General features: G+C 46.2%; 1 protein-coding gene across 10 annotated transcripts in view; it reads right to left on the reverse strand.

The window, feature by feature from the left end:
• The window catches only part of LOC124718930 (programmed cell death 6-interacting protein), a 147,802-nt gene that overhangs the window by 75,297 nt on the left and 48,752 nt on the right, over positions 1-23,753 (reverse strand). For all 10 annotated transcript variants that reach the window (XM_047244590.1, XM_047244589.1, XM_047244586.1 and 7 more), the window contains exons 7-8: positions 22,961-23,183; positions 12,942-13,065 (exon numbers count right to left, since the gene is read on the reverse strand). In XM_047244590.1, coding sequence (XP_047100546.1) covers positions 12,942-13,065; positions 22,961-23,183 — 347 coding nt within the window. The remainder of the gene's footprint in view (positions 1-12,941; positions 13,066-22,960; positions 23,184-23,753) is intronic.

The following is a 23,753-nucleotide window of genomic DNA, read 5'->3' on the forward strand; positions in this document are numbered from 1 at the left end:
TGGCAGACAAAACGTAAAAGACAAATTAGTTCCTCTTATCTTTGCGGTAGTTCTCCTGCCGAGTGTCGTGGCTGTTAGAGGTCAACTGCTCAGATATAATTATCACTGCTTTAGGAGCAGTCAAAACAGCTGCTGATAAGTGGCCCGCAGAGCATAAGCCACGCAGCAGGCAAGATAGTTTAAAATCACTGCAGAGAGAGAGAGAGAGAGAGAGAGAGAGAGAGAGAGAGAGAGAGAGAGAGAGAGAGTGTGTGTGTGTGTTTATGTAACTCCCCCCCCCCCCCCCACCTCCTCCTCCTCCTCCAGACTGGCCTCCGGGTCAGTTTCAGGGAGGCAGCAGCTCAGCAGTTCTCGAGGACTCTGCCACTCCTATTGGGTACACACACTCAGGAGCCTACATTTTGGGCACGTGGTGCCCCACAGCTAGTAAATGTCTAGTATTTTTGTATTTGTTCGAGGGATGCCAATAAAATGAGCCTCGGACCTCAAACTCGTGTTCGTCAGTACGCAGAAGTGCGAGAATCGATACAGTTTTTATTTACTAGCACCCCGGTAGGTCTATTTTTCCAGTACTCCGTTTCCTTCGAGTATTGTCTTTCTCCCTTCTTTTGTCGGTGTTTCCGGTTTGTTATTTTTTTGCTTCTAAAGCCCTCTAAATTTAGTATCTTATTCTTAAAAAGTTTCCTTCCCTTATTTCTTCAGTGAGATGACAATCAATATGTGTAGAGAGTGCATAGTTCAGGGACAGGAACATATTCTTTTCGGTATTTATGTTAATTTTTTTCTCTGTCAATTTGTTACTCATATTTTTCCTGTCTTATTGCATTTTACTGATATGCAAGTGTGCTATTTTATCAGTCAACTTTTATTATCTTAACTGCAGTTCGTAACATGCTAGGATTTGAGTCTCTCGTATACTGTATATTTTGTACACTTGGATTTGACACAAATTCTTTTGCTTTCTATTAGCAATGCATCTTCATTTTTTTATCTGCTCCTTTCTCTCGGCCAAGAAACTGCCTAAAAGCTCCAAACAATAGAAATCTGTCTGCGTGTCGGTCCGTTCAGCTCCAGTGCTTTGTGTTTGGCGCCTCGTAAGCACTTTCCGTGTGTGCTGCTCTGTTTTTAAAGGCCCTAGCTCACCACATATACGTCAGCACACTGACCAAATTAATTTTTCAGCCGTGTTATGAGACAGTGAGCAAGTGAATTTAATGGTGAGAACTTGTGTAATATAGCTTGTTTCAGAATGTGTAGCCAAATTTGTTTTTAAAAAACAGCAAGTTCAAAAATGCAGAGTTTGTGGAAAAACAAAACTGTGTCAAATGTTGAATTTCAATTTACAATGGAAAAATATATACAACAATTTTTTATTTGCTATACTTCCCTGGCAGTATTATCGAAGGTGTTTCATTACGGAAAATACTAGATATAACATATTTTATTTCTCTTTTTTGTTGAATTTCTGCACTATACAATTACATTCAACTGTGTAAGACAAATTGGCAATATTCGAGACAGGTATCGGGATACATTTGATGCAGAACTATCTGCAGCCTAAACTGCCAAGGCAGTAGACAGCAGATGCAGTGACGCAATACTGGACCTGTGGCTTCCTGTCTGGAGAAATCCTGTACTCTGCCTGACTGGTAACCGAATAACTGAGAAGGGCACTTTCACAGCAAAAATCTAAAAATGGTTTTACACCTCATTTTTTACACGACTTTACATAATGTTTTCCATACTGAACTTATACCTCGAAGGTATGCGCATAGCGCTATGTGACTTGTCACTTCCTAGTGAAATGAACAGTTTCTGGGCTCCAAATAACCTCCATAATTTAAGAATTACTTATCCCTTCTGAACACAGCCCTATTTCCACACAATCTACTACTTTCAGTTTTGTGTAGAAACGTACATATTCTCATTTATCGACCGCAATATTTTTGCACGAACAGTACAGTTGTATGCTTTACATGCTACACATTCGAACCATTTAATGACGGAACTCCAGAACGGCAGACTCTTGTAACGTTAAACCACCCACACACACTTACCTTTTCCACAAATCCAAAGAACAATATCATTATAGTGGACCTCAGACACACCATAGTAAACTTATTACAGCAGCACACACTTTGCATTGCAACGATGCTAACCATTTGGCTACAGGAAAAAAAGTTTAAAAAAAATAAAAATGACAAACCTCATACCTTGAACAGAAATTTGATTGCATTTTTCTTCTACCAATAATGCTTAAGAAGAATGATAAATGTCTACAGAAAATACAGCAGAGAGGAAAGTATTATAAATTAGCTGAAATGTACTCATTATTTCAGCACAGGTAAGAAATAATACCGACTATTATTCTGAAACTCCAAGCAGGAATATCAATAGTGTAGGAACAGACAGATTGCTACTTACCATAAAGAAGGCCCATTAAGTTGCACAAATAAAAGACACTTTATTTAAGTGTCTCGATTGTGCTTGTCTGCTGCTTAGCGTGTCTTCTTTACGGTAAGTAGCAATCTGTCTTTTCCTGCGTTGTTGACTATTATTCTGTTCACTTAATTTCTACAAGTTGTAAAAGACCTTGACAGAATGATGGATACACGTGTAATGCTAAGTCACGGTCTAAAGTCGAGAGATTCCTAAACACCGGGGTCTGAAATTTATTTAAAGAGAGAATTTTAATTTTGTAAAGACAATTTCATTCTTTATGTATTGTACTGATAATATATTTCGTCAGATGTAGCACGTTGTATATGAAGTGCAAGACATTCACACACAGACACATCCTATACTAAATTAACTCTGCATACATCAGTTTTATTCATTTGTTAGAAACAAGTGATTAGGATGAGGTTTTGGACAGGTCTGTTTTTATCGGGCATTCTTTACAGCATTTTCATCCACTTATCTGCTAACTTTTTCTGAGGCTGTCACTGGTTTCGATTGGCTGGAGGTACTATCAGCTAGGCAACATAATAACGTGATTTTGTATCGATACTGATGGCAATGTACACTTTCTGGAATGCAGATTAATAGTTACGACACTTAAAGGATTCGGTAAGATTTATTTCGAATACAGGTCGACAGTTTCCTCCTACTACTCTTGTTAATCGAGTGATTAGGTTTCCCGCGTGGTGTAGTGTCATTACGTGAGATTCGAGAAAGAGTAACGAGTCACAGTATAACTTTGCCAGTGGAACACTGCGCCTGACAATTCACATTGTCTCAAGTTAGATTGGCTACACTGCAACAGAAACGTTGCAACAACAGCCTCTATACTCGTAGCAGACGATCCGTTCTGTCTCGTAAATGTAAGCTAGTAAGCAGAGAATTCGTTTTAGAGTTGTTACCAATGACAGCAAATAAATAACCACACAATACTGTAGATATCAGTATAACAAAGCACACACTTTTGACAACAGAGCCAAGAAATACAGGAAATAAGCATTTGACGATCGTCGGTATCTCGAAAACAATACGATATGTAGTTTACAAAATAAATAACAACCGAAATTGTAATTTCTAACTCTTATGTTTTATTATGAGTGTTGCAATCAATATCCGATATCCGTAGCTTTTCACTCGCCAATGTACAGTGACAGTGGCAAAATTCCATCCGATGCCTCATTGTCGCTGTTATCGGAATCGGCACCAGAAACACCTTCACTGTTGTCACCACCAAGACAATTGATTAGTTCTTCAGGGGTACTGTCTACGTTGTTCGACACACTCGACTTTTTTTCTCCACGAGGCTGCATACTCAGTCTCGAGAGCTTCAAGTGACAGCCTCTCCACCTCTTTTGTTGTAAAGGACTTGGTATTGCTCCTTACAGATACTTCCACATCAGTCTGCACTAATTCAATGTCGTCAAAATGGCAGTTGTATGGTGGTAAGCTTACTACAGTACAATGCCGCTCCGTGACGATTTTGTCTATTACGTGTGTAGGCCGAACAGGTTTTATTTTCTCTAACGAGCAAATGTAACGGAGTCTCTGTCGTGCTAATATCTGCAGCAATATTTCGTGTTTGTAACCACTGCACCGTACTTCCTCAGCAGTTGTTTGTGGTCGGGGCTCTGTTCGGTATTTGTGAACGATATGGAGCACTGTCCATTACGACTGTTGTAAGGACACAAAACAGTTTTAAAAAAATTCCGGAACCAGTCGAAAAATCACGTTTGGTCCACGTCTCGATGGCAGTCACCTGTCTTTTGGGACCAAAAGACTAGAAGTTCATCTGGAGCAAAACCAATGGAAGAATCTTCACAGACCACAATTAATCTCACTCCTCTCCCAGTCGGCTGACAACCACTACCACTCGCGGTGTTATCCGTCTAGTATTTACTGACAGCTTCCCCGGTATTAACCCACAATTCGTCTAGCCGTATTACGGAACGAATGCCGTCGCCCAAAATTTTATGTGAAAATATGCTTCGAGCTATTACAATACGCGCCATTTCTAACGGGCCTTTGCGTCCGTCTGGGGGTCTGTAACAGAAACTCTCAGTTTTCGGCACAATATTTAGTGATATTTCCCACCCCTGAAAAGTTCACTTTCTTTCAACAACGCTAGCAACTTTACTACTGTAGGATCCTCTTTCCTACTGTAGTTACCACAAATACTGGTGTGAACTGCATCAGCCTGGAAAGAATCTAAGATGGTGACAAGGTGAGGCTGCTTTTCCTTCTTTCCGGGCATTGTTAAAAGTACATTATCTGATCCGGACATTTCGGAATCCTTACAGCGTGTGCCTACATCTCTCAACTTTTCCAGTAACAATATGCTACTTACTACTGTCGTCAAATTAATTCTGAGAGTTTTCGACGTGCATTCCACTACGCTATCGGCAGGAATTGACGACTATCGACAAATACTTACGTATTCTTACTCCCGCTACTAAAACTCGCGAGTTCTCCGTAGTAACTCGAGCGCCCAGCTGCTCGGAGGCACACCTCGACGCAAAGGATTGTTACTAGTAGAACGAACTCTTTTCTGTGGCATTTTTCATGTATCACAATTTTGTAAGGCACAGAACGACACCGTTACACGGTAGAAACCGAACGCGACGCACGTACGGAAAAGTGCCGGCGACGCGGGAGCTTCGAAGTCACGACCAGAAGTGACTGCTGCACCAGAACCAGTTTGTGGAGCGCGTCCAGACCCTCCAACTTCTCGTTTGTCACTCGTCAAACTGTTACACTCCCGATCTGAAAGGTACGAGTCAACTGCAGAGTTCCAGTGGCGTCAGAATAGGATGATTAAGCAGGGGAAAAGTTTTTTTTAGTTTTACTGTGGCAGGCTATGCTCACTTTGCTGAAGTTGGTGTTTAGTGGTACCCGAGTAACAGGTTTCACAAGTCGCTGGAGAAATATTTAACAACTTAATCTGTTTTTCTGTTTACGACGTTAGTTTACTCACCGTGACTGCGTGACATGCAGCACATCTGGCAACTTCCCGAATTATTTCCATTTTACAAATTTGTTTCACTTACCAGTCAGCCTGTCTGCCAACACAGGTGTAGCTTCAGGAGGGGGTTTGACTGGCATGTCACTCATCTGGATACTGTGTGTAACAAATCAGTGATCAGAATCCAAACACGAATAGTGAAACAGGAAAATGGCAAGAGGAAAGGAAAACACCAAACATTGTACATAACTATCACTATTCTCCTTTAAATCAGGACCGGGCTATCTACACAGAAAAAGATTGCTCCCTCCTTCGAATACTCGTGTCGTAATAAGATAGACAGCTTACCGGATTCGTATAATCCCAAACTCGTGTTTGCACCGCAGACTGTTATTAAGTCACTTCTCCACAATGTCCTTTCTGCCAGTAGTGCCAGACTCACAAAGAATGCAAAAGGACGTGCGTGTTTAGTCCGGAAGGCAGGAGAAGTACCGTGAGACGGGGAACTGCGAGGACGCGCGTCTAGTCGGTAAGAGCTCGCCCGTGAAACGCCAGGTTCCGGGTTTGGGACCCGACGTGCCACAAAATTTCAACCTGCCACGCACTTTCAAACATTGCCTCCCCCTTTATCCCCGTGAGCTCTCATTTTTCCACTACTTTTAACACAGTTCCGAGAACGTTCCGACAATTCACACAATGCACACGGCAATCGAGCCTGTGAATGAGATAGTATTACAGAATTAATACGGTGCAGAAGTCGTGCTTTAGTGACAGGCTAGTGCACAGTGTAAACTTCAATAAATCGTGAAAACAGCAGGACAGTTATTTAAAAATTAAACACCCTTCCATCAGCATATCGGCATCTAGCTCGAAATAATTTTCTGAAGACCTACACCGGACGTGTCAAATAACGACAGATATATCGACAAGAACAGATACCGCGCATTCGTAAAACAGATTAGCCTCGACGGACGACAGATCCACCTCCTTCGGTGTGGAAGCACAAGTACGCCCGAGCACCTGCGTGAATCTCAGAGTAGCGAGCGTGGAGGAAACGGACAGGGACTGCAGAGAGGTGGCGCTCGGCGGGAACGTGGGTCGGCCGCGAGGTACGCCGAGATAGTCTGTGCAGCTGCGATAATACAGTGCGCCAGGAGGCACAGTGCTAAATGCACCTGCCTAGTAAGCACGAGGTCTCGGGTTCGAATCCCGGTGCAGTACACATTTTCACTCGTTGCCGCCCATTCCGCATTATGTCCCGATACAGCTGACATCGATAATCCCAGCGCGCGCACGCACGCACGCACACGCAGCGTAAAAGCATAAAATTTTCAGGAAGGTGTAAATTCATTCGAAGTCTTGTAAAAATCGCCTCTTTTCACTTAAGTATGCCTAGTATGTAATTAATTACTAAGATGAACAAAGTGCACATATTAAGGGAGGTGCTAAATGGTTCTATGTTGTTGTGAAGAAATACCTGTCCTAACAGTATAAGCCTCCCTCCATGAACCATGGACCTTGCCATTGGTGGGGAGGCTTGCGTGCCTCAGCGATACAGATAGCCGTACCGTAGGTGCAACCACAACGGTGGGGTATCTGTTGAGAGGCCAGACAAACGTGTGGTTCCTGAAGAGGGGCAGCAGCCTTTTCAGTAGTTGCAGGGGCAACAGTCTGGATGATTGACTGATCTGGCCTTGTAACACTAACCAAAATGGCCTTGCTGTGCTGGTACTGCGAACGGCTGAAAACGAGGGCATGCAGCTTTACTGTATGATTAAATGATGATGGCATCCTCTTGGGTAAAATATTCCGGAAGTAAAATAGTCCCCCATTCGGATCTCCGGGCGGGGACTACTCAAGAGGATGTCGTTATCAGGAGAAAGAAAACTGGCATTCTACGGATTGGAGCGTGGAATGTCAGATCACTTAATCGGGCAGGTAGGTTAGAAAATTTAAAAAGGGAAATGGATAAGTTAAAGTTAGATATAGTGGGAATTAGTGAAGTTTGATGGCAGGAGGAACAAGACTTCTGGTCAGGTGAATACAGGGTTATAAATACAAAGTCAAATAGGGGTAATGCAGGAGTAGGTTTAATAATGAATAGGACAATAGGAATGCGGGTAAGCTACTACAAACAGCATAGTGAACGCATTATTGTGGCCAAGATAGATGCGAAGCCCACACCTATTATAGTATTACACGTTTATATGCCAACTAGCTCTGCAGATGACGAAGAAATTGAAGAAATGTATGATGAAATAAAAGAAATTATTCAGATAGTGAAGGGGGACGAAAATTTAATAGTCATGGGTGACTTGAATTCGGTAGTAGGAAAAGGGAGAGAAGCAAACATAGTAGGTGAATATGGATTGGGGGTAAGAAATGAAAGAGGAAGCTGCCTGGTAGAATTTTGCACAGAGCACAACTTAATCGTAGCTAACACTTGGTTTAAGAATCATGAAAGAAGGTTGTATGCATGGAAGAATCCTGGAGATACTAAAAGGTATCAGATAGATTATATAATGGTAAGACAGAGATTTAGGACCCAGGTTTTAAATTGTAAGACATTTCCAGGGGCAGATGTGGACACTGACCACAATCTATTGGTTATGACCTGTAGATTAAAACTGAAGAAACTGCAAAAAGGTGGGAATTTAAGGAGATGGGACCTGGATAAACTGACAGAACCAGAGGTTGTACAGAGTTTCAGGGAGAGCATAAGGGAACAATTGACAGGAATGGGGGAAAGAAATACAGTAGAAGAATAATGGGTAGCTTTGAGGGATGAAGTAGTGAAGGCAGCAGAGGATCAAGTAGGTAAAAAGACGAGGGCTAGTAGAAATCCTTGGGTAACAGAAGAAATATTGCATTTAATTGACGAAAGGAGAAAATATAAAAATGCAGTAAATGAAGCAGGCAAAAAGGAATACAAATGTCTCAAAAATGAGATCGACAGGAAGTGCAAAACGGCTAAGCAGGGATGGCTAGGGGACAAATGTAAGGATGTAGAGGCTTATCTCACTAGGGGTAAGATAGATACTGCCTACAGGAAAATTAAAGAGACCTTTGGAGAAAACAGAACCACTTATATAAATATCAAGAGCTCAGATGGAAACCCAGTTCTAAGCAAAGAAGAGAAAGCAGAAAGATGGAAGGAGTACATACAGGGTCTATACAAGAACGATGTACTTGAGGACAATATTATGGAAATGGAAGAGGATGTAGATGAAGATGAAGATGAAATGGGAGATACGATACTGAGTGAAGAGTTTGACAGAGCACTGAAAGACCTGAGTCGAAACAAGGCCCCGGGAGTAGACAACATTCCATTGGAACTACTGACGGCCTTGGGAGAACCAACCCTGACAAAACTCTACCATCTGGTGAGCAATAAGTATGAAACAGGCGAAATACCCTCAGACTTCAAGAAGAATATAATAGTTCCAATCCCAAAGAAAGCAGGTGTTGACAGATGTGAAAATACCCGGACAATCAGTTTAATAAGCCACAGCTGCAAAATACTAACACGAATTCTTTACAGACGAATGGAAAAACTAGTAGAAGCCGACCTCGGGGAAGATCAGTTTGGATTCCGTAGAAATACTGGAACATGTGAGGCAATACTGACCTTACGACTTATCTTACAAGAAAGATTAAGGAAAGGCGAACCTACGTTTCTAGCATTTGTAGACTTAGAGAAAGCTTTTGACAATGTTGACTGGAATACTCTTTCAAATTCTAAAGGTGGCAGGGGTAAAATACAGGGAGCGAAAGGCTATTTACAATTTGTACAGGAACCAGATGGCAGTTATAAGAGTCGAGGGGCACGAAAGGGAAGCAGTGGTTGAGAAGGGAGTGAGACAGGGTTGTAGCCTCTCCCCAATGTTTTTCAATCTGTATATTGAGCAACCAGTAACGGAAACAAAAGAAAAATTCGGAGTAGGTATTGAAATCCATGGAGAAGAAATAAAAACATTGAGGTTTGCCGATGACATTGTAATTCTGTCAGAGACAGCAAAGGACTTGGAAGGGCAGTTGAACGGAATGGACAGTGTCTTGAAAGGAGGGTATTAGATGAACATCAACAAAAGCAAAACGAGGATAATGGAATGTAGTCGAATTAAGTCAGGTGATGCTGAGGGAATTAGATTAGGAAATGAGACACTTAAAGTAGTAAAGGAGGTTTGCTATTTGGGGAGCAAAATAACTGATGATGGTCGAATTAGAGAGGATATAAAATGTAGACTGGCAATGGCAAGGAAAGCGTTTCTGAAGAAGAGAAATTTGTTAACATTGAGTATAGATTTAAGTGTCAGGAAGTCGTTTCTGAAAGTATTTGTATGGAGTGTAGCCATGTATGGAAGTGAAACATGGACGATAAATAGTTTGGACAAGAAGAGAATAGGAGCTTTTGAAATGTGGTGCTACAGAAGAATGTTGAAGATTAGGTGGGTAGATCACGTAACTAATGAGGAGGTATTGAATAGGATTGGGGAGAAGAGAAGTTTGTGGCACAACTTGACCAGAAGAAGGGATCAGTTGGTAGGACATGTTTTGAGGCATCAAGGGATCACCAATTTAGTATTGGAGGGCAGCTTGGAGGGTAAAAATCGTAGAGGGAGACCAAGAGATGAATACACTAAGCAGATTCAGAAGGATGTAGGTTGCAGTAGGTACTGGGAGATGAAGAAGCTTGCACAGGATAGAGTAGCATGGAGAGCTGCATCAAACCAGTCCCTGGACTGAAGAAAACAACAACAACAACAACAACAAGAACAGTATAAGAACGGAAGTTCCCCGATGGAACAATGCAGATAATAAGGAAAATGCAACTACTCACCTACAGAGTGAAATGTGTGGTGCACAACCAGATGAGACAGAACCGCGTTCACTAGCTATCGAGCTGCTGTTTTCCTGTATTTGTGTGTACTTTCTACTACCGAAAGAGCCAGAGCTCAAAAGCTGGTAAACAGACTTTTGTCACTCGTGTCTGCGCCACACATCAGCCTGCTTATTAGGCAAGCGGCTGCCACTACCCCATCATACGTATTATCCTAACCCTACAGTGCTCCATGCCTATTTACTCTAAATGTTTTTAATACCTGTACTCGAAATAATAGGAGAATTCTGGTGATGTGACAAAAATATACCTATCCTGAAAAGAAAGGATGCTACTGTACTGAATATTTTCAGACTGTACGTCACCAGCCAGACATTCTTTATTCTAACACCCATTTGAACTCTGCGCTTTCCAAATGGGGTCTTTACACGTAACGAAACGTAAGGGAAATAACTTCTTTAATTCTGTCCGTAGCTTCACGGAAGTGATGTCTCAGCTGTTATTTAAGAATTTAAAAGAATAATTGTGGCAAACTATATCAATAATGTTAATCACATTAAAACCTGATCACATCAAACATCTGTGAAGAACGAGCTTCCATCTTCAGACACACTCGATCACAAGACTCGGAATATCTCGACGAATAAGAGCACACATCTAAGTAAGTAAAATTTTTGGGCTACGCCACCTACACTGCACGCGTACATCCACGATCTGACCGTCCACAGTCGCACAGCCACAGAGGCACACCAGCTGGATTCTTCTGCCGAAACGGTCCACTTACGAGCTACCGGCGACACAGTCGAGGTCTGCCGCTAGGAGTCGGCCGCTCGGGCAGGGAGCACGGTACGCTGCGGTGTGACCGCAGTACGGATTTTCTACGGGCCGATCTGAGATATTCTGACCCTCGTGACGCAGTGTCTGGAGATGGAAGCTTGTTCTTAAAACACTTGTCAGTTTTAATGCAGTCAGATTTTAACATCATTAATACAGTATCATTACTGCGATTGGGCCAAACGCCTCTCAAATTGAAGAATAATTCCTTTCTATTCCTCCTGGGACCACAATAATGAGAGATCACAACTAGACCTATATTTGAATTGGTACTATGCAAATCCTCCCTCCTTCCACTCACAAATAATCTCCGGATAAGCTCGAATTTGCCTCTTCGCCGGAAATGTAGCGGACCGCAGAACTGCAAAACGCTGAAAGATGTGTAATGTTCGGTGTTAATTGTTACATTAATAGAGAAAGATTTTGCACATAATTAGCAGATATTAGTCACTAATTCCTACACACTTCAGAGAGCCCTCAGTACGCGAAAAGTTTTTCGTGACAAACTGATGACGAATACCTGCGTACTAAACGTATCTAGTACACGACTGGTTTATCGTCAGGAATATACAAACGACTTAACAGACGTATCACACAATTTCCAGCATTTTCCGAGGTGTGTTAATGTGATACTGATCCTCGTTTAGGCAAATATATTTTAGTTTGGATCTCACAAAAAGAACGATGAGAAGTCCTCATTTAGGATAACAGTGTGTGATAGGCACTGTTGGGACATGTTATTGTGTTTTTCTGTCACATTGTTTGTAGAGGCTATTTATTTGAAGTCACTGATTCACTGCATGCAAAGTTATGAATGTCACCTGCAAACAGGTATTACATTTTTGTTTAGTCGGTGCCCTCTTTCACAATATAGTAAAAAGAAATGTTGACAGTAAAAATTGTACCGAGCAGTGCACATAAGCTGCTGCTGCCACCACCACCACCACCACCACCACCACCACCACCACCACCAGTTTCTTCGTCGAGCAATATTTTGATTTGTTTTCGCTGCTTTACACACACAACTATGCTGCCAGAGAAACAAGAATATCTCATTTTTTGGCCTAATTCTGTAAACTTTTATACAAAAAGCTTTCTGTGTTCAACTGAAAACACCACTATATTCTAGATCTGCAACAACAATAGGCTGGATATTAACTAGTCTACATGTTACAAGTAAAAGTGAGATATTTTATTGGTACAAAAACAAGAACATATACGTATATGTATGTAGGCATCAAAATGTCTACTGTGAACTCTTTTTCCCAGAATGATGCACACCCTCTTCTTCCATCAGCTTCTTTATTTCTTCATGTTGTTGCTTACACTGAAAAAAAGGGTCTCTTTAATTCATTACAGAATCACAAAGAGACATTTACCTGCTCAGATTTGATTTACAAACAATAATTAGCAGAAGAATTACAGTCAAAGTTGTAGTTAAAATGTAAGGTCAGACATTCTCTCTGCCCCCACCCCCCCACAACGCACACACAAAGAAGCTATATAACTCAGACTTGTTTTGGTTAGTTTGAGTGACCAAAACTGCACACCTCATGGCTAAAGTTTCTAGAATGCTCAAAATTATGAGGAAAAAGACCAGATTAATTTTTGCAATTAGCTACTAACTTACTCTTAGAGAGAGAGAGAGAGAGAGAGAGAGAGAGAGAGAGAGAGAGAGAGAGAGAGAGAGAGAGAGAGAGAGAGAGCTTAGCTGTGACACTCCAACTGAAACTGGGTGTCCGATGGCCGAGATACAATACCGACGAACCGCACAACTGACATCGACCCGCTCACTTCAACGTGCAGACACACATTTACAAAGCGGGCACTCACTCGCTGCGGGCCTACCTGTTGAGGAACTGTGTCGACTCCCGCAGCTTCGTCACTTCGGAGTTGACGATTTCGGCCTTCCTGACGTCGTACGCAGCCAGTGCCTGGTGAACGGCGATGGGCACCAATTCGGCAAACAAGTCTGCAAACCGAAACCGATACATATATACAAACACCCGTAACCATTAAGCCTATAAGTTCTACTTTCTCACACGTACAAGTAGTTGATGGAAATAACTTTAAACCATTCACATATTTAGCTTGTAAGTTACACAAAGATTTGGGCCAGTTAGAGGTGTGGCAATATAAACCAGGAGAAGATTGAATGGCCAATTTACTCTCTACTGTATTCCTAGTTCCTCAATATGAAGATACTGCATTTACCTAAAACAGTATAACTGACTAAACATGCTTTTCTGGGAATTTTTTTAGATAAAAATAACTTGAAACTAGACGTACTAATTCGGGCAGTGGAATGTAAGTAAATTAACCGTGAGAATGGAGTCTGCAGACTGTGTGCCAACCAGACATCTCAGCCTCCACTGCGCTGTGCCCGACACGGTTCTACTTTCTCACACGTACAAGTAGTTGATGGAAATAACTTTAAACCATTCACATCTTTTGTGCAACTTATGTTCTCAAAAAAATAAATTTTATCAATGTAAAAGTCCTTTGATGAATGACATTTCATACAGACATTTGAAGATAACTTGTAAACCCCAAAATAAGTAGTTACAATTGTTTTTGAGAACATCATTCATAAAATCTCAAGTACACTTGTGCATTACACTTTCATCATGAAACTTAGTCATTTTCTAATTTCGTATACACGAAGTCAGACTGTGTATTGCACAGTGATTTCCTGTGAGTGGAAATCTTGGAGAAGGTGGCTAGAACACAGAATTTATCTCTTACCACTGGCGAGCAAAGTCAGTCGCCTGACCAACTGCCGTCACTTTCATTCTTCCTGTTGTTTTTGTTGTTGTTGTGGTCTTCAGTCCTGAGACTGGTTTGATGCAGCTCTCCATGCTACTCTATCATGTGCAAGCTTCTTCATCCCCCAGTACCTACTGCAACCTACATCCTTCTGAATCTGCTTAGTGTATTCATCTCTTGGTCTCCCTCTACAATTTTTACCCTCCACGCTGCCCTCCAATACCAAATTGGTGATCCCTTGATGCCTCAGAACATGTCCTACCAACTGGTCCCTTCTTCTAGTCAAGTTGTGCCATAAGCTGCTCTTCTCCCCAATTCTATTCAATACCTCCTCATTAGTTATGTGATCTACCCATCTAATCTTCAACATTCTTCTGTAGCACCACATTTCAAAAGCTTCTATTCTCTTCTTGTCCAAACTATTTATCATCCATGTTTCACTTCCATACATGGCTACACTCCATACAAATACTTTCAGAAACGACTTCCTGACACTTAAATCTATACTCAATGTTAACAAATTTCTATTCTTCAGAAACGCTTTTCTTGCTATTGCCAGTCTACATTTTATATCCCCTCTACTTCGACCATCATCAGTTATTTCATCTTATATCCTCCTTTCAAGACACTGTGCATTCCGTTCAGTCCTTTGCTGTCTCTGACAGAATTACAATGTCATCGGCGAACCTCAAAGTTTTTATTTCTTCTCCACGGATTTTAATTCCTACTCCGAGTTTTTCTTTTGTTCTCTTTACTGCTTGCTCAATATACAGATTGAATAACATCGGGGAGAGACTACGACCCTGTCTCACTTCCTTCCAAACCACTGCTTCCCTTTCATGCCCCTCAACTCTTGTAACTGCCATCTGGTTCCTGTACAAATTGTAAATAGCCTTTCGCTCCCTGTATTTTACCCCTGCCACCTTCAGAATTTGATAGAGAGTATTCCAGTCAACATTGTCAAAAGATTTCTAAAGTCTACAAATGCTAGAAACGTAGGTTTGCCTTTCCTTAATCTATCTTCTAACGTAAGTTGTACGGTCAGTATTGCCTCACATGTTGCAACATTTCTACAGAATACAAACTGATCTTCCCCCGAGGTCGGCTTCTACAAGTTTTTCCATTTGCCTGTAAGGAATTCGCATTAGTATTTTTCAGCCGTGACTTATTCAACTGATAGTTCGGTAATTTTCATATCTGTCAACACCTGCTTTCTTTGGGATTGGAATTATTATATTATTCTTGAAATCTGAGGGTATTTCGCCTGTCTCATACATCTTACGCACCAGATGGTAGAGTTTTGTCAGGACTGGCTCTCCCAAGACCGTCAGTAGTTCTAATGCAATGTTGTCTACTCCTGGGGCCTTGTTTCGGCTCGGGTCTTTCAGTGCTCTGTCAAACTCTTCACTCAGTATCGTATCTCCTATTTCATCTTCATCTACATCCTCTTCCATTTCCATAATATTGTCCTCAAGTACCTCGCTCTTGTATAGATCCTCTATATACTCCTTCCACGCTTCTGCTTTCCCTTCTTTGCTTAGCACTGGGTTTCCATCTGAGCTCTTGATATTCATACAAGTGGCTCTCTTTTCTCCAAAGGCCTCTTTAATTTTCCTGTAGGCAGTATCTATCTTACCCCTGGTGAGATAAGCCTCTACATCCTTACATTTGTCCTCCAGCCATCCCTGCTTAGATATTTTGCACTTCCTGTTGATCTCATTTTTGAGACGTTTGTATTCCTTTTTGCCTGCTTCATTTACTGCATTTTTGTATTTTCTCCTTTCATCAATTAAATTGAAGATTTCTTCGGTTATCCAAGGATTTCTACTAGCCCTTGTCTTTTTACCAACTAGATCCATTGCTGCCTTCACTATTTCTTCCCTCAAAGCTACCCATTCTTCATCTACATTTACATCCATACTCCACAAGCCACCTGACAGTGTGTGGCGGAGGGTACCTTGAGTACCTCTATCGGTTCTCCTTTCCATTCCAGTCTCGTATTGTTTGTGGAAAGAAAGAGGGTCGGTATGCCTCTGTGTGGACTCTAATCTCTCTGATTTTATCCTCATGGTCTCTCTGCAAAATATACGTAGGAGGGAGCAATATACTGCTCGACTCCTCGGTGAAGGTATGTTCTCGAAACTTCAACAAAAGCCCGTACCGAGCTACTGAGCGTCTCTTCTGCAGAGTCTTCCACTGGAGTTTATCTATCATCTCCGTAACACTTTTGTGATTACTAAATGATCCTGTAACGAAGCGCGCTGCTCTGCGTTGGATCTTCTCTGTCTCTTCTATCAACCCTATCTGATACAGATCCCACACTGGTGGGCAATATTCAAGCAGTGGGCTAACAAGTGTACTGTAATTTACTTCCTTTGTTTTTGGATTGCATTTCCTTAGAATTCTTCCAATGAATCTCAGTCTGGCATCTGCTTTACCGACGATCAACTTTATATGATCATTCCATTTTAAATCACTCCTAATGCCTACTCCCAGATAATTTATGGAGTTAACTGCTTCAGTTTCTTACCTGCTATATTGTAGCTAAACGATAAAGGATCTTTCTTTCTATGTATTCGCACCACATTACACGTGTCTACATTGAGATTCAATTGCAATTCCCTGCACAATGCGTCAATTCGTTGCAGATCCTCCTGCATGTCAGTACAATTTTTCATTGTTACAACCTCGCAATATACCAAGCAAAAAGCCTCAGTGAACTTCCGATGTCATTCACAAGGTCATTTATGTATATTGTGAATAGCAACGGTCCTACGACACTCCCCTGCGGAACACCTGAAATCACTCTTACTCCGGAAGACTTCTCTCCATTGAGAATGACATGCTGCGTTCTGTTATCTAGGAACTCTTCAATCCAATCACACAATTGGTCTTATAGTCCATATGCTCTTACTTTCTTCATTAAATGACTGTGGGGAACTGTATCGAGCGCCTTGCAGAAGTCAATAAACACGGCATCTAAATGGGAACCTGTGTCTATGGCCCTCTGAGTCTCGTGGACGAATAGCATGAGCTGGGTTTCACACAATCGTCTTTCTCAAAACCCGTGCTGATTCCTACAGAGTAGATTTCTAGTCTCCAGAAAAGTCATTATATTCCAACATAATACACGCTCCAAAATTCTACAACTGATCGATGTTAGAGATATAGGTCTATAGTTCTGCACATCTGTTCGACGTCCCTTCTTGGGAAAAAAAAGGGGAAATGACATGTGCCTTCTTGATAACGGGGATGACCTGTGCCCTTTTCCAATCCTTTGGAATGCTACGCTCTTCTAGAGACCTACGGTACACCGCTGCAAGAAGGGAGGCAAGTTCCTTCGCGTACTCTGTGTAAAATCGAACTGGTATTCCATCAGGTCCAGCGGCCTTTCGTCTTTTGAGCGATTTTAATTGTTTCTCTATCCCTCTGTCGTCTATTTCGATATCTACCATTTTGTCATCTGTGCGACAATCTAGAGAAGGAAGTACAGTGCAGTCTTCCTCTGTGAAACAGCTTTGAAAAAAGACATTTGGTATATCGGCCTTTAGTCTGTCATCCTCTGTTTCAGTACCATTTTGGTCACAGAGTGTCTGGACATTTTGTTTTGATCCACCTACCGCTTTGACATAAGACCAAAATTTCTTACGATTTTCTGCCAAGTCAGTACATAGAATTTTATTTCTTTCTACTGTATCTCTTTCCCTCATTCCTGTCAATTATTCCCTAACACTCTCCCTGAAACTCTGTACAATCTCTGGTTCTGTCAGTTTATCCAGGTCCCATCTCCTTAAATTCCCACCTTTTTGCAGTTTCTTCAGTTTTAATCTACAGTTCATAACCAATAGATTGTGGTCAGAATTCACATCTGCCCCTGGAAATGTCTTACAATTTAAAACCTGGTTCCTAAACCTCTGTCTTACTATTATATAATCTATCTGATACCTTTTAGTATCTCCAGGGCTCTTCCATGTATACAACCTTCTTTCACGATTCTTGAACCAAGTGTTCGCTATGATTAAGTTATGCTCTGTGCAAAATTCTACCAGGCGGCTTCCTCTTTCACTTCTTACCCCCAATCCATATTCACCTACTATGTTTCCTTCTCTCCCTTTTCCTACTCTTGAATTCCAGTCACCCACGACTTAAATTTTCGTCTCCCTTCACTACCTGAATAATCAGAGCTAGTTAGCATATAAACTTGTACTACTGTAGTAGGTGTGGGCTTCGTGTCTATCTTGGCCACAATAATGCGTTCACTGTGCTTTTTGTAGTAGCTTACTCGCACTCCTATTTTTTTATTCATTATTAATCCTACTCCTGCATTACCCCTGTTCGATTTTGTATTTATAACCCTGTATTCACCTGACCAGAAGTCTTGTTCCTCCTGCCACGGAAGTTCACTAATTCCCACTATATCTAACTTTAACCTATCCATTTCCCTTTTTAAATTTTCTAACCTACCTGCCCGATTAAGTGATCTGACATTCCACACTCCGATTCGCAGAACGCCAGTTTTCTTTCTGCCGATGACGATGTCCTCTTGAGTAGTCCCCGCCCGGAGATCCAAATGGGGGATTATTTTACTTCTGGAATATTTTACTCAAGAGGACGTCGTCATCATTTAACCGTACAGTAAAGCTGCATGCCCTCGGGAAAATTTACAGCTGTAGTTTCCCCTTGCTTTCAGCCGTTCGCAGTAACAGCAGAGCAAGGCCGTTTTGGTTAGGGTTACAAGGCCACATCAGTCAATCATCCAGACTGTTGCCCCCCGCAGCTGCTGAAAAAGACTGCTGCCCCCCGCAGCTGCTGAAAAAGACTGCTGCCCCCCGCAGCTGCTGAAAAAGACTGCTGCCCCCCGCAGCTGCTGAAAAGACTGCTGCCCCCCGCAGCTGCTGAAAAGACTGGTGCCCCCCGCACCTGCTGAAAAGACTGGTGCCCCCGCACCTGCTGAAAAGACTGGTGCCCCCGCACCTGCTGAAAAGACTGGTGCCCCCGCACCTGCTGAAAAGACTGGTGCCCCCGCACCTGCTGAAAAGACTGGTGCCCCCGCACCTGCTGAAAAGACTGGTGCCCCCGCACCTGCTGAAAAGACTGGTGCCCCCGCACCTGCTGAAAAGACTGGTGCCCCCGCACCTGCTGAAAAGACTGGTGCCCCCGCACCTGCTGAAAAGACTGGTGCCCCCGCACCTGCTGAAAAGACTGGTGCCCCCGCACCTGCTGAAAAGACTGGTGCCCCCGCACCTGCTGAAAAGACTGGTGCCCCCGCACCTGCTGAAAAGACTGGTGCCCCCGCACCTGCTGAAAAGACTGGTGCCCCCGCACCTGCTGAAAAGACTGGTGCCCCCGCACCTGCTGAAAAGACTGGTGCCCCCGCACCTGCTGAAAAGACTGGTGCCCCCGCACCTGCTGAAAAGACTGGTGCCCCCGCACCTGCTGAAAAGACTGGTGCCCCCGCACCTGCTGAAAAGACTGGTGCCCCCGCACCTGCTGAAAAGACTGGTGCCCCCGCACCTGCTGAAAAGACTGGTGCCCCCGCACCTGCTGAAAAGACTGGTGCCCCCGCACCTGCTGAAAAGACTGGTGCCCCCGCACCTGCTGAAAAGACTGGTGCCCCCCGCACCTGCTGAAAAGACTGGTGCCCCCGCACCTGCTGAAAAGACTGGTGCCCCCGCACCTGCTGAAAAGACTGGTGCCCCCGCACCTGCTGAAAAGACTGGTGCCCCCGCACCTGCTGAAAAGACTGGTGCCCCCGCACCTGCTGAAAAGACTGCTGCCCCCGCACCTGCTGAAAAGACTGGTGCCCCCGCACCTGCTGAAAAGACTGGTGCCCCCGCACCTGCTGAAAAGACTGGTGCCCCCGCACCTGCTGAAAAGACTGGTGCCCCCGCACCTGCTGAAAAGACTGGTGCCCCCGCACCTGCTGAAAAGACTGGTGCCCCCGCACCTGCTGAAAAGACTGGTGCCCCCGCACCTGCTGAAAAGACTGGTGCCCCCGCACCTGCTGAAAAGACTGGTGCCCCCGCACCTGCTGAAAAGACTGGTGCCCCCGCACCTGCTGAAAAGACTGGTGCCCCCGCACCTGCTGAAAAGACTGGTGCCCCCGCACCTGCTGAAAAGACTGGTGCCCCCGCACCTGCTGAAAAGACTGGTGCCCCCGCACCTGCTGAAAAGACTGGTGCCCCCGCACCTGCTGAAAAGACTGGTGCCCCCCGCACCTGCTGAAAAGACTGGTGCCCCCCGCACCTGCTGAAAAGACTGGTGCCCCCGCACCTGCTGAAAAGACTGGTGCCCCCGCACCTGCTGAAAAGACTGGTGCCCCCGCACCTGCTGAAAAGACTGGTGCCCCCGCACCTGCTGAAAAGACTGGTGCCCCCGCACCTGCTGAAAAGACTGGTGCCCCCGCACCTGCTGAAAAGACTGGTGCCCCCGCACCTGCTGAAAAGACTGGTGCCCCCGCACCTGCTGAAAAGACTGGTGCCCCCGCACCTGCTGAAAAGACTGGTGCCCCCGCACCTGCTGAAAAGACTGGTGCCCCCGCACCTGCTGAAAAGACTGGTGCCCCCGCACCTGCTGAAAAGACTGGTGCCCCCGCACCTGCTGAAAAGACTGGTGCCCCCCGCACCTGCTGAAAAGACTGGTGCCCCCGCACCTGCTGAAAAGACTGGTGCCCCCGCACCTGCTGAAAAGACTGGTGCCCCCGCACCTGCTGAAAAGACTGGTGCCCCCGCACCTGCTGAAAAGACTGCTGCCCCCGCACCTGCTGAAAAGACTGCTGCCCCCGCACCTGCTGAAAAGACTGCTGCCCCCGCACCTGCTGAAAAGACTGCTGCCCCCGCACCTGCTGAAAAGACTGCTGCCCCCGCACCTGCTGAAAAGACTGCTGCCCCCGCACCTGCTGAAAAGACTGGTGCCCCCGCACCTGCTGAAAAGACTGCTGCCCCCGCACCTGCTGAAAAGACTGCTGCCCCCGCACCTGCTGAAAAGACTGCTGCCCCCGCACCTGCTGAAAAGACTGGTGCCCCCGCACCTGCTGAAAAGACTGGTGCCCCCGCACCTGCTGAAAAGACTGGTGCCCCCGCACCTGCTGAAAAGACTGGTGCCCCCGCACCTGCTGAAAAGACTGGTGCCCCCGCACCTGCTGAAAAGACTGGTGCCCCCGCACCTGCTGAAAAGACTGGTGCCCCCGCACCTGCTGAAAAGACTGGTGCCCCCGCACCTGCTGAAAAGACTGGTGCCCCCGCACCTGCTGAAAAGACTGGTGCCCCCGCACCTGCTGAAAAGACTGGTGCCCCCGCACCTGCTGAAAAGACTGGTGCCCCCGCACCTGCTGAAAAGACTGGTGCCCCCGCACCTGCTGAAAAGACTGGTGCCCCCGCACCTGCTGAAAAGACTGGTGCCCCCGCACCTGCTGAAAAGACTGCTGCCCCCGCACCTGCTGAAAAGACTGCTGCCCCCGCACCTGCTGAAAAGACTGCTGCCCCCGCACCTGCTGAAAAGACTGCTGCCCCCGCAGCTGCTGAAAAGACTGCTGCCCCCGCAGCTGCTGAAAAGACTGCTGCCCCCGCAGCTGCTGAAAAGACTGCTGCCCCCGCAGCTGCTGAAAAGACTGCTGCCCCCGCAGCTGCTGAAAAGACTGCTGCCCCCGCAGCTGCTGAAAAGACTGCTGCCCCCGCAGCTGCTGAAAAGGCTGCTGCCCCCGCAGCTGCTGAAAAGGCTGCTGCCCCCGCAGCTGCTGAAAAGGCTGCTGCCCCCGCAGCTGCTGAAAAGGCTGCTGCCCCCGCAGCTGCTGAAAAGGCTGCTGCCCCCGCAGCTGCTGAAAAGGCTGCTGCCCCCGCAGCTGCTGAAAAGGCTGCTGCCCCCGCAGCTGCTGAAAAGACTGCTGCCCCCGCAGCTGCTGAAAAGGCTGCTGCCCCCGCAGCTGCTGAAAAGGCTGCTGCCCCCGCAGCTGCTGAAAAGGCTGCTGCCCCCGCAGCTGCTGAAAAGGCTGCTGCCCCCGCAGCTGCTGAAAAGGCTGCTGCCCCCGCAGCTGCTGAAAAGGCTGCTGCCCCCGCAGCTGCTGAAAAGGCTGCTGCCCCCCGCAGCTGCTGAAAAGGCTGCTGCCCCCGCAGCTGCTGAAAAGGCTGCTGCCCCCGCAGCTGCTGAAAAGGCTGCTGCCCCCCGCAGCTGCTGAAAAGGCTGCTGCCCCCGCAGCTGCTGAAAAGGCTGCTGCCCCCGCAGCTGCTGAAAAGGCTGCTGCCCCCGCAGCTGCTGAAAAGGCTGCTGCCCCCGCAGCTGCTGAAAAGGCTGCTGCCCCCGCAGCTGCTGAAAAGGCTGCTGCCCCCGCAGCTGCTGAAAAGGCTGCTGCCCCCGCAGCTGCTGAAAAGGCTGCTGCCCCCGCAGCTGCTGAAAAGGCTGCTGCCCCCGCAGCTGCTGAAAAGGCTGCTGCCCCCGCAGCTGCTGAAAAGGCTGCTGCCCCCGCAGCTGCTGAAAAGGCTGCTGCCCCCGCAGCTGCTGAAAAGGCTGCTGCCCCCGCAGCTGCTGAAAAGGCTGCTGCCCCCGCAGCTGCTGAAAAGGCTGCTGCCCCCGCAGCTGCTGAAAAGGCTGCTGCCCCCGCAGCTGCTGAAAAGGCTGCTGCCCCCGCAGCTGCTGAAAAGGCTGCTGCCCCCGCAGCTGCTGAAAAGGCTGCTGCCCCCGCAGCTGCTGAAAAGGCTGCTGCCCCCGCAGCTGCTGAAAAGGCTGCTGCCCCCGCAGCTGCTGAAAAGGCTGCTGCCCGCGCAGCTGCTGAAAAGGCTGCTGCCCGCGCAGCTGCTGAAAAGGCTGCTGCCCGCGCAGCTGCTGAAAAGGCTGCTGCCCGCGCAGCTGCTGAAAAGGCTGCTGCCCGCGCAGCTGCTGAAAAGGCTGCTGCCCGCGCAGCTGCTGAAAAGGCTACTGCCCGCGCAGCTGCTGAAAAGACTGCTGCCCCCGCAGCTGCTGAAAAGACTGCTGCCCCCGCAGCTGCTGAAAAGACTGCTGCCCCCGCAGCTGCTGAAAAGACTGCTGCCCCCGCAGCTGCTGAAAAGACTGTTGCCCCCGCAGCTGCTGAAAAGACTGTTGCCCCCGCAGCTGCTGAAAAGACTCACCTTTAAAGCCGGAGCTCAGCCTGTCGGGCAGGGCAGAGGGCTTGGCGAGGGCCGCTTTGCCGACGGGTGGCAGCGTCTTGGGATCGGGGATACGCTCGTGGTAGATGAAGTCGTTGTCCTTGCGGGCCTCGGCCAGGTTGCGCTGCACCTTGGTCACGAAGTCCTGGAAGAAGCTCGGGCGCCCGGAGCGCTGCTGCGCCGCCTTCAGCAGCTCGTGCGCGTGCTGCGGAAACACCGTCAAATTCGGTACCGTGCGGGCACTACCGTACCTCGGCTGCGACCTCCCGTTTCACGAGAGGGAGCCTCGGTCGTGAATGTGAACAATTTGTTTTTATTTTTGAGCTCTGAGAACGACAACCTTGCCCCGGGAGAACGGGGAGGGGGAAGCGACAGGAGGTGAGGAAGGAGTTCGAAGGTCGATTTTCTGTCACTGTGGAGGTGATCAGAGGAGCACACAGAGAGCTCCCACACACGAGCATGGGACACCGCCGAGGCGCGACACAAACCGATCTCCTCCACGTGCCGCGACGGGGGTCGCTTACACTCTGGCGTCACGACTCTGCCGTATTTTGGAATGTAGAGGACGAGAGGAACTGTCTGCACTGACGACGAGGAATAGGTGGAAGAAGCCGAAGAGGAACGTTCTCTCATGTCTCGTTCCGAGATTCACGTCAGATATGTCGTTCTGATAAGAGATCTATGCACACGATATTGTAAATGTTACCTAGACCGACCAAATATAGAAGATACGAAATGAAAACTAAAAAACCGGCGGACATCTCTCTCGCATTCT

Source organism: Schistocerca piceifrons, chromosome 10 (genome assembly GCF_021461385.2).
Source record: "Schistocerca piceifrons isolate TAMUIC-IGC-003096 chromosome 10, iqSchPice1.1, whole genome shotgun sequence".
NCBI lineage: Eukaryota > Metazoa > Arthropoda > Insecta > Orthoptera > Acrididae > Schistocerca > Schistocerca piceifrons.